Source organism: Bubalus kerabau, chromosome 2, assembly GCF_029407905.1.
Source record: "Bubalus kerabau isolate K-KA32 ecotype Philippines breed swamp buffalo chromosome 2, PCC_UOA_SB_1v2, whole genome shotgun sequence".
NCBI lineage: Eukaryota > Metazoa > Chordata > Mammalia > Artiodactyla > Bovidae > Bubalus > Bubalus kerabau.
This window is the reverse complement of record NC_073625.1, coordinates 128710266-128723343: the sequence shown is the minus strand read 5'-3', so window position 1 is coordinate 128723343 and position 13078 is coordinate 128710266. Positions and strand designations below refer to the sequence as shown.

Here is a 13078-nt window from a genome sequence, read left to right as displayed (position 1 = left end):
ACCTTCCCGAATGGTCTTATCTTGTCCTTCTTTAATTTGTGATCTTTTACCTTTCTTCTAGGTAATATTCTTCTCTGGCTTCCCATTGGTGCAGTTGAAATTAAGTTCTTCTGTGAGAGAAAGTTCAAAATAATAATAGTTTGTTGTGGAAATTTAATTTTCTCCTGTAAGTCTGGAGTGTAGGCAGCCTGATCTAGTAGAGTGGGTTCACAAACTTGTCAGGAATGTACAACACTTCATCTTACTGCTGTTGTTCTTAGTACATGGTTTGTGTCTTTCGGTCCAAAATGACTGCTCAGGCTCCAGTATTACCTCTGTATTCTAACCAGCCTGAATGCAGAAAGAGATGAGGTAAAAAATGTTCTCTTTCTTTCAGAAAATTTCTTAGAAGTTGTGCACCAGAATTATGCTTATATCATGTAGATCAGCACTTAGCTAGGGAGACTGTGAAGTTTACTCTGTATGGTGGGTGGCCACGTGTTTAGCTAAAAATGAGTTTTGTTTCTAAATTAGATGGAAGGAACAGATGTTGGAGCACAAGTAGTAGTTTTTGCCATACCCGTGTAAATTTTAACACGGTATCCAAGATGCTTTTATACTTTCTGGCCCCTGACTACATCTCTATAACTGCTCCTTCTCTGACCTTCCCTCTCACCCCACCAGTCTGTATTATCAACGCCTCAACAGTTTTTTTGGCCATGCTGAGCAGCTTTTGGTTCTCAGTTCCTTGACCAGGGATTGAACCCTGGCCATGGCAGTGAAAGTCTGGAATCCTAACCACTCGGCTACCAGGGAACTCCCTTCTCACCATTTTTAAATTGTTGGAATTCAGTGAACTTTCTGTGTCATCTTTTTTGGCTTATGTTCTTTGTGTGAGTTTTCTTTTATCCCATCATGTGTTTTCCTTCGCTTTTTCTGCCTGGCAAATTCCTAGCCATTCTCCAAGACATAACTCAAATATCATCCATGAGAAGCTCTTCAGAACCCTCTCTCACACTTCCAGTTTGACTTGTTGCCTTTTCTGTGGGCTCTTATAACACTTCATGCTACACTTGACACACCGTATGGTTTGTTTACATGTGTCTTTTCCTACCTGGGATGAATTTCCTGTAGGTAGAGACTGTAAGGATGTGTTTGTTTGTTTGTTTGTTTGTCATTATTTTAACACGTCTAGCACGATGCCTACAATCTGGTAGGTGTTCAAGAAATGTTTGCAAGTTGATTGAATTAGAATTTAAGTTTTAAAACTGTACTAAGTGGGAAAATGATCCAAGTGAAGGAAATAAAACTCCATAAAGTACTTAAACTGTTACTCTTGGTGAATTATTGCTTTTGTATATTGTTTTTTTAAATTGAAGCATAGTTAATTTATAGTATTGTGTTAGTTTAGGTATGTAGCAAAGTGATTCAGATATATATATATATATATGTATATATATATATATTTTTTTCAGATTATTTTCCATGATAGGTTATCAGAAGATACTGAATGTAATTCTCTGTGCTATACAGTAAATTCTTATTGCTTATCTGTTTTATTATAGTAATTTGGTTTTTCTAAACTTTTTATTTTATATTGGACTATAGCCAATTAAACTGTTGTGATAGTATCAGGTGAAAGGCAGAGGAACTCAGCCATACATATACATGTATCCATTCTCCCCCAAACTCCCCTCCTATCCATGCTGCCACATAACATTGAGCAGAGTTCTCTGGGCTTGTGTATAATGATTTTTATCTGTTAATCTTGTACTCCTGTTGACCCCTGCCTCCTCCTTTTCCCTACTAGTAACCGTAAGTTTGTTTTCTGTATCTGTGAATCTCTTTCTATTATGTATATAGATTCATTTGTATTATTTATTAAATTCCACATGTGATACCATATGATATTTGTCTTTCTCTTTCTGAATTACTTCACTAAAGTATAATATTCTGTAGGTCCATCCTTGTTGCTGCACATGGCATTATTTCATACTTTTATTTATTTATTTTTGGCTGTGCTGGGTCTTCATTGCTGCATGGGCTGTTCTCTGGTTGCAGTAGCAGGAGCTACTCTCTAGCTGTGGTTGCATGGGCTTCTCTTGTTGCCGAGCATGGTGTCTAGGGTGCACGGCTTCAGCAGTTGTGGCTCCCGGACCCCAGAGCACAGGCTCAGTAGTTGTGGCACATGGACGTAATCGCTCCTCGGTATGTGGGATCCTCCTAGACCAGGGGTCTAACCCATGTCTCCTGCTTTGGCAGGCACACTCTTCATCACTGAGCCACCAGGGAAGCCCTACTTCATTCTTTTTTATGGCTTAGTAAGATTCCATTGTATATATATAAACCACATATTCTAAAGCTGTTTGTCTCTTGATGGACACTTAGGTTTCTTCCATGTCATGGCTGCTATGAACATTGGGGTGCATGTATCTTTTTGAACTAAAGTTTTCATCTATGCAGGCTTCCCTGGTGGCTCAGATGGTAAAGTATCTGCTTACAATGCAGGAGACCCAGGTTTGATCCCTGGGTCAGGAAGATTCCCTGGAGAAGGAAATGGCAACCCAATCCAGTATTCTTGCCTGGAGAATTCCATGGACAGAGGAGCTTGGGGGGCTTCAGTCCATGGGATCGCAAAGAGTTGGACACGACCGAGCAATTAACACTTTAATTTTTGGGGGATATATGTCCATGGATAGAATTGCTGGATCATATGGTAGCTCTATTTTTAGTTTTTTAAAAGGAACCTCCATACTGTTTTACATAGTGGCTGCATCTTCTATATTATTTTGATAGTACTTAACCTAGGGTCAGTGAAGAATGAGCCTATCTCAAATGGTAAGTTTGAGATTATTTTCTCATTCTGGTGATAGAGTTGTAGTCACCATGTATGGTGCTTTTCTGAGGGAGCACAGGCAAGTACCAGAAAACAGGAGAGTGAGCATCAAACCTCAGGCATTATCATGGGTGCTGAATGGCTGCAGACATAGAGTGGGAAAGCTGTAAATTTGTGACTTTGTATAAGATTGCCCAGAAAATTTTGTCAGCATGGTCTCTGAAATTGATCAGAAGAAATGGAAAGAAGCTAAAATTTCTGGGATGATACCTAGTTGGACACTTGCTGAGGTGGCAAGGGAATGGGGCTGTGAGTTAGAACTGTTTCCTTAGAAGACGTTTTTAGGATCAGACAGGTGAGAGAGTAGTTTACACTTGTAGAGCAAAAGGAAGAGCTAAAAGCAGAGAAGAGCACTAGTTGGGCCCTGAGAGTTGAATCCTAAGAAAGGACCCACACGCGGAAAGGAAATGATGATTGAGTATTTTAAAGCTATAGAAAGCTCTTTGAATATTATAAATTGGAATTTAGATACACAGATTGCAACTTGAAACATCCTCATATTCTAGTAATGATAATTATGCACTTGAACGAGCTGTGATTGCTGGACTAAGTAAAAGACAGGGGCAGTAAAAGACAGGGGCAAACTGCTTAGCAAAGTGAGAAAAGGCTAGGCCAAAAATGGGGCCCCAAGGGAACATTTTATCTTTGAAGGGAAAATGAAAGGAGAGTTTGTAGATGGGCTGTTGGGCTGTTGTTCCCTAATTTGTTGTAGAATTGCCTCCTTAAGTTCAGTTAGTTTAAAACAATTCCTGGTCTTCCTTCTCAGACTTCTGCCATCTCCCTCTTTGTTAATAGCATTGTTCTCCTCGCTATCAGGCTCAAGACCTGTCATTTTTCATTCTTCCTTTAGCCACATGTTTCCACACATGTGAATACCTGCCTCTCTGCAATGACTTTTGCACCTGTTTCTCCTTCCCTGTTCATAACACTGCATTGTTCTGAACTCCTCTGACTCTCCCATGGACCTCTGCAGTCCCATACATCTTGGTCTCTCTACCTTTATTTCTTGCTTCTGTTACTTTATCCTAAGCATTGCTGTTGGGGTAATTTTCTTATGCATAGTGCTGATCACAATCAGCTGTCCTCATTACACCTTTAGTAACTCCTCCATTTTCTAACAAATAAATTCTGGATTCCTTGGAATGGCATTGGAGCCCTAAGTTTTTCTGTTGGTTTGATTTTTCCCTCCTCATGCATACTGCTGCATTCTAATGAAACATGGCATTTTTCCAGACAAACTTATATTTTCTTGTGTTCATGTTTTTGCCCCCACTCTTCTCTCTGCCTGGACTGCTCTTTCTCCTGACATTTCTTCCCCTGTCATGGATCCCACATGGGCTTTAAAACTTAGTTTAGAGATTACTTTTCTCATTTTTTTGTTTCAAATTTTTTGTCTGATCAGTTGAACTGAATTTCCCCCACTGCGCTTCTATTGTCATTTGTTCCTTTATAAGTGCTAATCACATTATGCTTTTTATTTAAGATTTGTTTACCTGTCTCACCTTGCTTTCTGGTTCACAATTCCCTTGAAGGTTTCTACCATAAGCATCTTAGGCATAGTAGTAGGTACTCAGGAGATGAGAGCTCACTTAAATCAGAGGAGAGATTATGACTTGATAACTGTGTGTGGTTGTAAAGAGCATGTTATATGAAACCATCTGTTCACTGAACTGCTTATAGCCAAGGCAGAAGCCATTCACTTCACTGACTCATAGGCTGGCTGGCTTCTTTTCTGGGATACCTTCATTCTCAAGCTGTCTTACCTTTAAACCCGAAAGCAGCTCCCTTCTTCCTGTGTTGGTGGACAGATTTTTAATAGAGTTACTTTAATTTTAGATTCTCTTTTAAGAATTCAAGAAGGAAACATGATTTTTATATGTATATGTTTTGGAAATCTACCTCTAACAATTCAGTTCTTACCGAACTTGTGCCTGTAAATATGCCAGAAGTCACTAAAGTGCTTTCCGGGAGTGCAGGTAGTTGTGCTTCTTCTCCGAGGGGTGCTGAACTCAGTTGTCACACAGCTGATAAAAGAATCTTTTTATGAGTCCTTCATACTGAGGCTTCCCCACCCCTGCCTCTAATTGTATATTTTTCTGTGTCAAACCAGATGGTATATTGAATAAATGGTCTCTTTTGCTCATAGGTTATGGTGGAGAATTCAGATTTTACGCCCTCACAAGTGGGGTGTCTCTTTACCTTCCTTGCCCGGCAGCTTGCGAAGCCTGACAACACCTTATTTGTAAACAGAACTCTTTTTGATCAGGTGAGTGTCTTTAACCATAAGAAGTAGAATTGTTTTTATTTACTATTCGTAGAAAAATTCACCGGATTACATGGTTTCTTAATAGAATAACCTACCAGGTAAGTGTCCTACGAGGTAGAGGCTTGTTCATCTTTCAGTTTGGATCTAAATTAGCTTTTGTTTTTTAGCGTTGTGTTTGGATTGTGTGACTCTTCAGTAACTTGGTGTCATGGGAGTATGATTTGTGGAGATTGGTTTATAGAGATTGTTTTCCCAATTATTCTGTTATAAATTTGCCTAGAATTTTTGACTTAAGAAGTTTTCAACTATATAATTACCCATCTCATTGGTAGTAAGACTATGATGTTGATCATCTGGAAGAGAGATTACTTTTAGAAAATCCGAATTTACTTACTAACCACTCTGAAGGTACTTCCAAATCCAGTTAAATATCTTCTACAAAGCCACAGGTGACAAAGAAAACACTCTTTACCTGGAGAAAGTTGCTAATCATGACCAGCATTTATTGAGCACTTCATAGTGCCATGCTCTGCTTCAGAGTTTTACATGTATGTATTAACTAGTACTCCCAGTACCTCTGAACATCCTATAGTTGTTACTCCCGTTTTGCAGATGAGGATGCTAAAGCCTGGAGAGGTTAAATCACTCATCCAAGTCACTTAATAAGTGTTATTACCAGCAATAAATGTTGTTATTAAATATTAATAAGGTTAGGATTCAAATTCAAGTGGCTTGACTCCAAAGTCCATACTTACTTTGGTCCATGGTTTTGGAGATCTTAAGGTATATATGATGTCAGATTCTAGTCATGTTTCTAAATAGTAAAGAAATGTGTTTAAGGTATATATTAAATTGTTAGCATAACTGAGCCTGCTGTGTCATATATTGGGCTGACCAATTGGGAAGCTACCATATCCCTGTGGTGTTTGTTGAGCTGGATGTGAATGAATTGGTGATATAGAAAGAGTAACTATGATTTTCCTTATGGCATGCATGCTGGTATCCAATTTAAAAATACCTTTTCTTTGACCAGGTCCTTGAATTCCTTTGTAGTCCTGATGATGACTCCCGACACTCTGAAAGACAGCAGGTATGAACTGCTAGAACTCATCTTGCTAAAGAATGGGAAAGAAGACAGAGTGAACCAGAAAAAACCTTTTGTACTAGACCTTACGGTGTAAGGGCAGAAAGACTTGTGTCTAACCCTAATACTATGTGAGATAGTGGCAACCAGGAAATAGTGTGGATGGTTGTTAGTTTGAGCCTCAATCAAACTACAAATAAATTTCTAGGCAGACTGCACCTGTCTTGCGTTCAATGTGACATCAAAAGAGAATAAAAACTTTGTCCTTCTCCTTTATGAGCAATAGTTGGCACCTACTATAAGCTCCTTTCTGCCAGCATCATTAAGTTAGTAACCATACCTAGTTGCTATGGTCATGAACCAAAAACACTTCAAGATCTTGAGTATTGGAACACTCAGCTTTTGGGAGTGCCCTGTGGTTCCACTGCACTAGTGCTCACCATTTCTGGGGACTGGCATCCGTCTCAGTCAGTCAGTTCAGTCGCTCAATTGTGTCTGACTCTTTGCAACCCCATGGACTGCAGCACACCAGGCTTCCCTGTCCATCACCAACTCCCAGAGCTTACCCAAACTCATGTCCATCAAGTCGGTGATGCCATCCAACCATCTCATCCTCTGTTGTCCCCTTCTCCTCCTGCCTTCAATCTTTCCCAGCATGAGGGTCTTTTCCAATGAGTCAGTTCTTCACATCAGGTGGCCAAAGTATTGGAGCTTCAGCTTCACTGTCAGTCCTTCCATTGAATATTCAGGACTGATTTCATTTAGGACTGACTGGTTGGATCTTCTTGCAGTCCAAGGGACCCTCAAGAATCTTCTCCGACAGCACAGTTCAAAAGCATCAATTCTTCAGCGCTCAGCTTTCTTTATAGTCCAACTCTCACATCCATACATGACTACTGGAAAAACCATAGCTTTGACTAGACAGACCTTTGTTGCAAAGTAATGTCTCTGCTTTTTAATATGCTGCCTAGGTTGGTCATGGCTTTTTTTCCCAAGGAGCACGCATCTTTTAATTTCATGGCTCCAGTCACCATCTGCAGTGATTTTGGAGCCCAAGAAAATAGTCTCTCACTGTTTGCATTGTTTCCCCATCTATTTGCCATGAAGTGATGGGACCAGATGCCATGATCTTAGTTTTCTGAATGTTGAGTTTTAAGCCAACTTTTTCACTCTCCTCTTTCACTTTCATCAAGAGGCTCTTTAGCTTTTCTTCGCTTTCTGCCATAAGGGTGGTATCATCTGCATATCTGAGGTTATTGATATGTCTCCTGGCAATCCTGATTCCAATTTGTGCTTGATCCAGCCCGGCATTTCACGTGATGTGCTCTGCATATAAGTTAAATAAGCAGGGTGACAATATGTAGTCTTGATGTACTCTTTTACCCATTTAGAACCAGTCTGTTGTTCCACGTCCAATTTTAACTGTTGCTTCTTGACCTGATACAGATTTCTCAAGAGGCAGGTCAGGTGGTCTAGTATTCCCTTCTCTCTCAGAATTTTCCACAGTTTATTGTGATCCACACAGTCAAAGGCTTTGGCGTAGACAATAAAGCAGAAATAGATGTTTTTCTGGAACTCTCTTGCTTTTTCAATGCTCGGATAGATGTTGAAAATGTAATCTCTGGTTCCTCTGCCTTTTTTTTTTTAATTTTATTTAACTTTACAGTATTGTATTGGTTTTGCTATATATCAAAATGAATCTACCACAGGTATACATGTGTTCCCCATCCTGAACCCTCCTCCCCCTTCCCTCCCCATACCATCCCTCCTCTGCCTTTTTTGAATCCAGCTTGAACATCTGGAACTTCATGTACTGTTGAAGTCTGGCTTGGAGAACTCTGAGCATTACTTTACTAGCATGTGAGATGAGTGCAATTGTGCGGTCATTTGAACATTCTTTGGCATTGCGTTTCTTTGGGATTGGAATGAAAACTGACCTTTTCCAGTTCTGTGTCTACTGCTGAATTTTCCAAATTTGCTGGCATATTAAGTGCAGCACCTTCACAGCATTGTCTTTTAGGATTTGAAATAGCACAACTGGAATTCCATCACCTCCACTAGCTTTGTTCATAGTGATGCTTTCTAAGGCCCACTTGACTTCACATTCCAGGATATCTGGCTCTAGGTGAGTGATCACACCATCGTGGTTATCTGGGTCATGAAGATCATTTTGTATAGTTCTTCTGTGTATTCTTGCCACCTCTTCTTAATATCTTCTGTTTCTGTTAGGTCCATACCATCCTTCCTTTATTGTGCCCATCTTTTCATGACATGTTCCCTTGGTATCTCTCATTTTCTTGAAGAGATCTCTAGTCTTTCCCATTCTATTGTTTTCCTCTATTTCTTTGCATTGATCACTGAAAAAGGCTTTCTTATCTTTCCTTGCTATTCTTTGGAACTCTGCATTCAGATGGGTATTTCTTACCTTTTCTCCTTTGCCTCTAGTTTCTCTTCTTTTCTCAGCTATTTGTAAGACCTCCTCAGACAACCTTTTTGCATTTCTTTTCCTTGATAGTTTTGATCACTGCCTCCTGTACATTGTCATGAACCTCCGTCCATAGTTCTTCAGGCACTCTGTCTGTCAGATCTAATCCCTTGAATCTATTTGTCACTTCCACTGTATAATTATAAGGGATTTGATTTAGGTCATACCTGAATGGTCCAGTGGTTTCCCCACTTTCTTCAATCTAAGTCTGAATTTTGCAATAAGGAGTTCATAATTCGAGCCACAGTCAGCTCCCAGTCTTGTTTTCCCTGACTGTACAGAGCTTCTCCATCTTTGGCTGTAAAGAATATAATCAGTCTGATTTCAGTATTGACCATCTGGTGATGTCCATGTGTAGAATCTTCTCTTGTGTTGTTGGAAGAGGGTGTTTGCTATGATCAGTGTGTTCTCTTGGCAAAATTCTGTTAGCCTTTGACCTGCTTCGTTTTGTACTCCCGAGGCCAAATTTGCCTGTTACTTCAGGTATCTCTTGACTTCCTACTTTTGTGTTCCAGACCCCTATAATGAAAAGGACATCTTTTTTGGGTGTTAGTTCTAGAAGGTCTTGGAGGTCTTCACTGAACCGTTCAACTTCAGCTTCTTCAGCATGACTGGTCAGGGTATAGACTTGGATTACTGTGATATTGAATGGTTTGCCTTGGAAACGAACAAAGATCATTCTGTCGTTTTTGAGATTCCATCCAAGTACTGCATTTTGTTTACTAAGTTTGTTTAGTATAACGGCTACTCCATTTCTTCTAAGGGATTCTTGCCCACATAGTAGATATAATGGTCATCTGAGTTATATTCACCCATTCCAGTCCATTTTAATTCACTGATTGCTAAAATGTCGACATTCACTCTTGCCATCCCCGGGTTTGACCACTTCCAATTTGCTTTTGATTCATGAACTTAACATTCCAGGTGCCTATGCAATATTTCTCTTTACAGCATCAGACTTTGCTTCTATCACCAGTCACATCCACAAGTGGGTGTTGTTTTTGCTTTGGCTCCGTGTCTTCATTCTTTCTGGAGTTATTTCTCCACTGACCTCCTGTAGCATATTGGGCACCTACTGACCTGGGGAGTTCATCTTTCAGTGTCCTATCTTTTTGCCTTCTCATACTGTTCATGGGTTTCTCAAGGCAAGAATACTGAAGTGGTTTGCCATTCCCTTCTCCAGTGGACCACGTTTTGTCAGAACTCTCCACCATGAATCTGTCTATCCCTCCACTAACCACTGTGAGAAAAAACTGATAACCACTTCTTTCTACTTAGCCAGTTGCTTGAGGGTGCTTTCTAGGAGTAGGATTTCTTAAAAGCTTAGCCACTGTAATTGTGAACACTAAGACAGTCTGTTTATAACTGATGACAAGATTTTGTCACATAAGTAAGCTACAAAAATTAAGTACTTCTGGACCAATGCTGATTTTTTTTATGGTAATATATTCCCAGCTGGAGGTTGAGACTCAGATAAAGAACATAGGAACACAACAGTGAACTCGTTCTCTGCACACCTGTGGCCCCATGACTGCTGCAGACTATCTTAGGAAAGAGAACAGCTGCTAAAATTTTGATTGTCTCTTAAATTATACTGAATACAAACAGTAATGTGGGTCCCTCATTTTGGCCCTATTTCTCTATTGGCAGGAAAAGTGAATCATGTTATGCATGGTGTTGCTATATAAAATGATAAAAACTTTTTATGTAAATTACTAAATAAAACAGAAATAAAAACTAAACCTAAATGTAAAAGCCAAACCTTTAAAAGTAATCATAGTTAGTAATCTGTTATTGGGAATCCTTTTTGGGATTACCTGGGGATTTTTTCCCTCACTCATTTTAGAAAGTAGAAAACTGATGACGCAAATTGCTCAAGGTCATCAGTAAAGTCAGAGCTCGGTTCCTTCCCTTCTCATCCAGCAGTGTTTCTCTTAAGCTGTTTTTCTTATATCAAAATTTGGTACTGATGTGAATGTTGATTGATACTTTGATTTATTAAAATGAATAAGATGAAAGTGCAGTAATGAAAGCATATCAGAACTTCACTCATTGATCAGTGTTGTGACTTCTTTGCTGAATTGGATAACAGTTTTCTAATATTGGAAAAATGATTCCTTAATTTTTTTGTGCTATTTTCAGTATAATGACTCCGACAAACAGACTTTTAAGTTTGATTCTCTTATTAACTTTATCTCCATCAATATCTTAGCCAGAAATTGTCAGAGTTTTTCTGTAAAGGGCCAGAGAGTAAATATTTTAGGTTTTGTGGGTCATATATAATCTGTCACATACTCTTTGTTTTATAATCCTTTAAAAATGTAACAAGCCCTGATTTATAGCATTTATTAATTTCCATGGTGTAAGTATTCCCATCGTGGCTGATTTCAACCTTCTAGCATGATATCATATTGCACATGAAGTTGGGGAGCGATGTACCATAACACACCCTTACATAATATTTCCACCGTACAGATAAAGTGAAAGTGTTAATCGTTCAGTTGTGTCTGACTCTTTGTGACCCCATGGACTATAGCCGCCCAGGCTCCTCTCTCCATGGAATTCTCCAGGCAAGAATACTGGAGTGGATTGCCATTTATTACTCCAGGGGATCTTTTTGACTCAGGGATTGAACCTGGGTCTCCTGCGTTGCAGGCAGATTCATTACCGTTTGAGCCATCAGGGAAGCCCACCGTGCATTAAGGCTACAGTCTCTAACCTGGAGAGCATACACAGTAAAATACAGTAAAATACTTAGGAAGTGGTGAGTTTGGGTATTACCTTTGCTTTTAATTTATTTAATCGTAAGTTTATATAATTTTATTTTTAACAATGCCTGTATTTAACAGCCAGCTTAAAAATTCCTAGAAAGCTTCAACTCCTATAAGTTGGTTCAGACTCTCTCCAGCACTGGCAGTTGATCATGTTATTTCAAACTGAGGTTTCCAGCAGATACGTTCGCTCCATCATTGTCCTATATACAGTGCACTGTAATACTCAAAATGGATTAAATTAGAGTTGTGAAGTGTAAAGGTAGGCTAGGTTTTATTTCTTTCTGCCTTTGTAAAAAAATTAATTTGAAAGTAATTTCCTGTGTTTGAAAAATGTTTTGTTAAATGGCTTCCTGGAGTTCTGAGAAAGGGCATGTTACTCTGGATCTTGAACTTAAATATAGGAGAGAGCTTTCTGATACTGCTCTAATGATTAAGTAGTGATTGTATTATATTTTGAGATTTATTTTAAAATATGTCTAATAGCCTGGTCATATATTTAGATACTTAGTTTGATAAAGGTTAATTTTTTATTCAGCTGCTTCAGTTCAGTTCAGTCACTCAGTTGCGTCTGACTCTTTGTGACTCCATGGACTGCAGCACGCCAGGCCTCCCTGTCCATCACCAACTCCTGGAGATTAACCAAACTCATGTCCATTGAGTTGGTGATGCCATCCAACCATCTCATCCTCTGTCATCCCCTTCTCCTCCTGCCTTCAATCTTTCCCAGCACCAGGGTCTTTTCAAATGAGTCAGCTCTTCCCATCAGGTGGCCAGAGTATTGGAGTTTCAGCTTCAGCATCAGTCCTTCCAGTGAACACCCAGGACTGATCTCCTTTAGGATGGACTGGTTGGATCTCCTTGCAGTCCAAGGGGCTCTCAAGAGTCTTCTCCAACAGCACAGTTCAAAAGCATCAATTCTTGGGCACTCAGCTTTCTTTATAGTCCAACTTTCACATCCATACATGACTACTGGAAAAACCGTAGCTTTGACTAGATGGACCTTTGTTGCAAAGTAATGTCTCTGCTTTTTAATATGCTATCTAGGTTGGTCATAACTTTTCTTCCAAGGAGTAAGCCGGCTTTTAATTTCATGGACACAGTCACCATCTGCAGTGATTTTAGAGCTCCCCAAAATAAAGTCTGCCACTGTTTCCACTGTTTCTCCATCTATTTGCCATGAAGTGATGGGATCGGATGCCATGACCTTAGTTTTCTGAATGTTGAGCTTTAAGACAACTTTTCACTCTCCTCTTTCACTTTTCATCAAGAGGCTCTTTAGTTCTTCTTCACTTTCATATGGTCATATGATTATGTGGCTGAAAGGACTCCTGAAGAGCTAATCAATAAAAGTAGATTCCAAAGTGTCTTTACTGATTTATTTTAAATATTCAGGTCCTTTTAGAATTGCTGCAGGCTGGAGGCATAGTTCAGTTTGAAGAAAGTCGACTCATCCGTATGGCAGAGAAAGCAGAATTGTAAGTTGTGTTAAAGCCATATATCAGTTCCCATAGAACTACTAAAGTACTACTTCTCTAACTTGAAGCCTGGTTAACTGATGCATTGCCATTTTTTTTTAATTAAGAAAAGCTATGCA

The 13078-nt window shown here is 39.3% G+C and overlaps 1 protein-coding gene across 19 annotated transcripts in view; it reads left to right on the top strand.

The window, feature by feature from the left end:
• The window catches only part of VPS8 (VPS8 subunit of CORVET complex), a 303545-nt gene that overhangs the window by 137303 nt on the left and 153164 nt on the right, over positions 1–13078 (top strand). For all 19 annotated transcript variants that reach the window (XR_008710494.1, XR_008710495.1, XM_055568849.1 and 16 more), the window contains 3 exons: positions 5022–5141; positions 6175–6231; positions 12877–12959. Coding sequence is in view for 17 of the 19 variants with exons in the window: in XM_055568849.1 (XP_055424824.1) it covers positions 5022–5141; positions 6175–6231; positions 12877–12959 (260 nt within the window). In the remaining 2 variants the exon portion in view is untranslated. The remainder of the gene's footprint in view (positions 1–5021; positions 5142–6174; positions 6232–12876; positions 12960–13078) is intronic.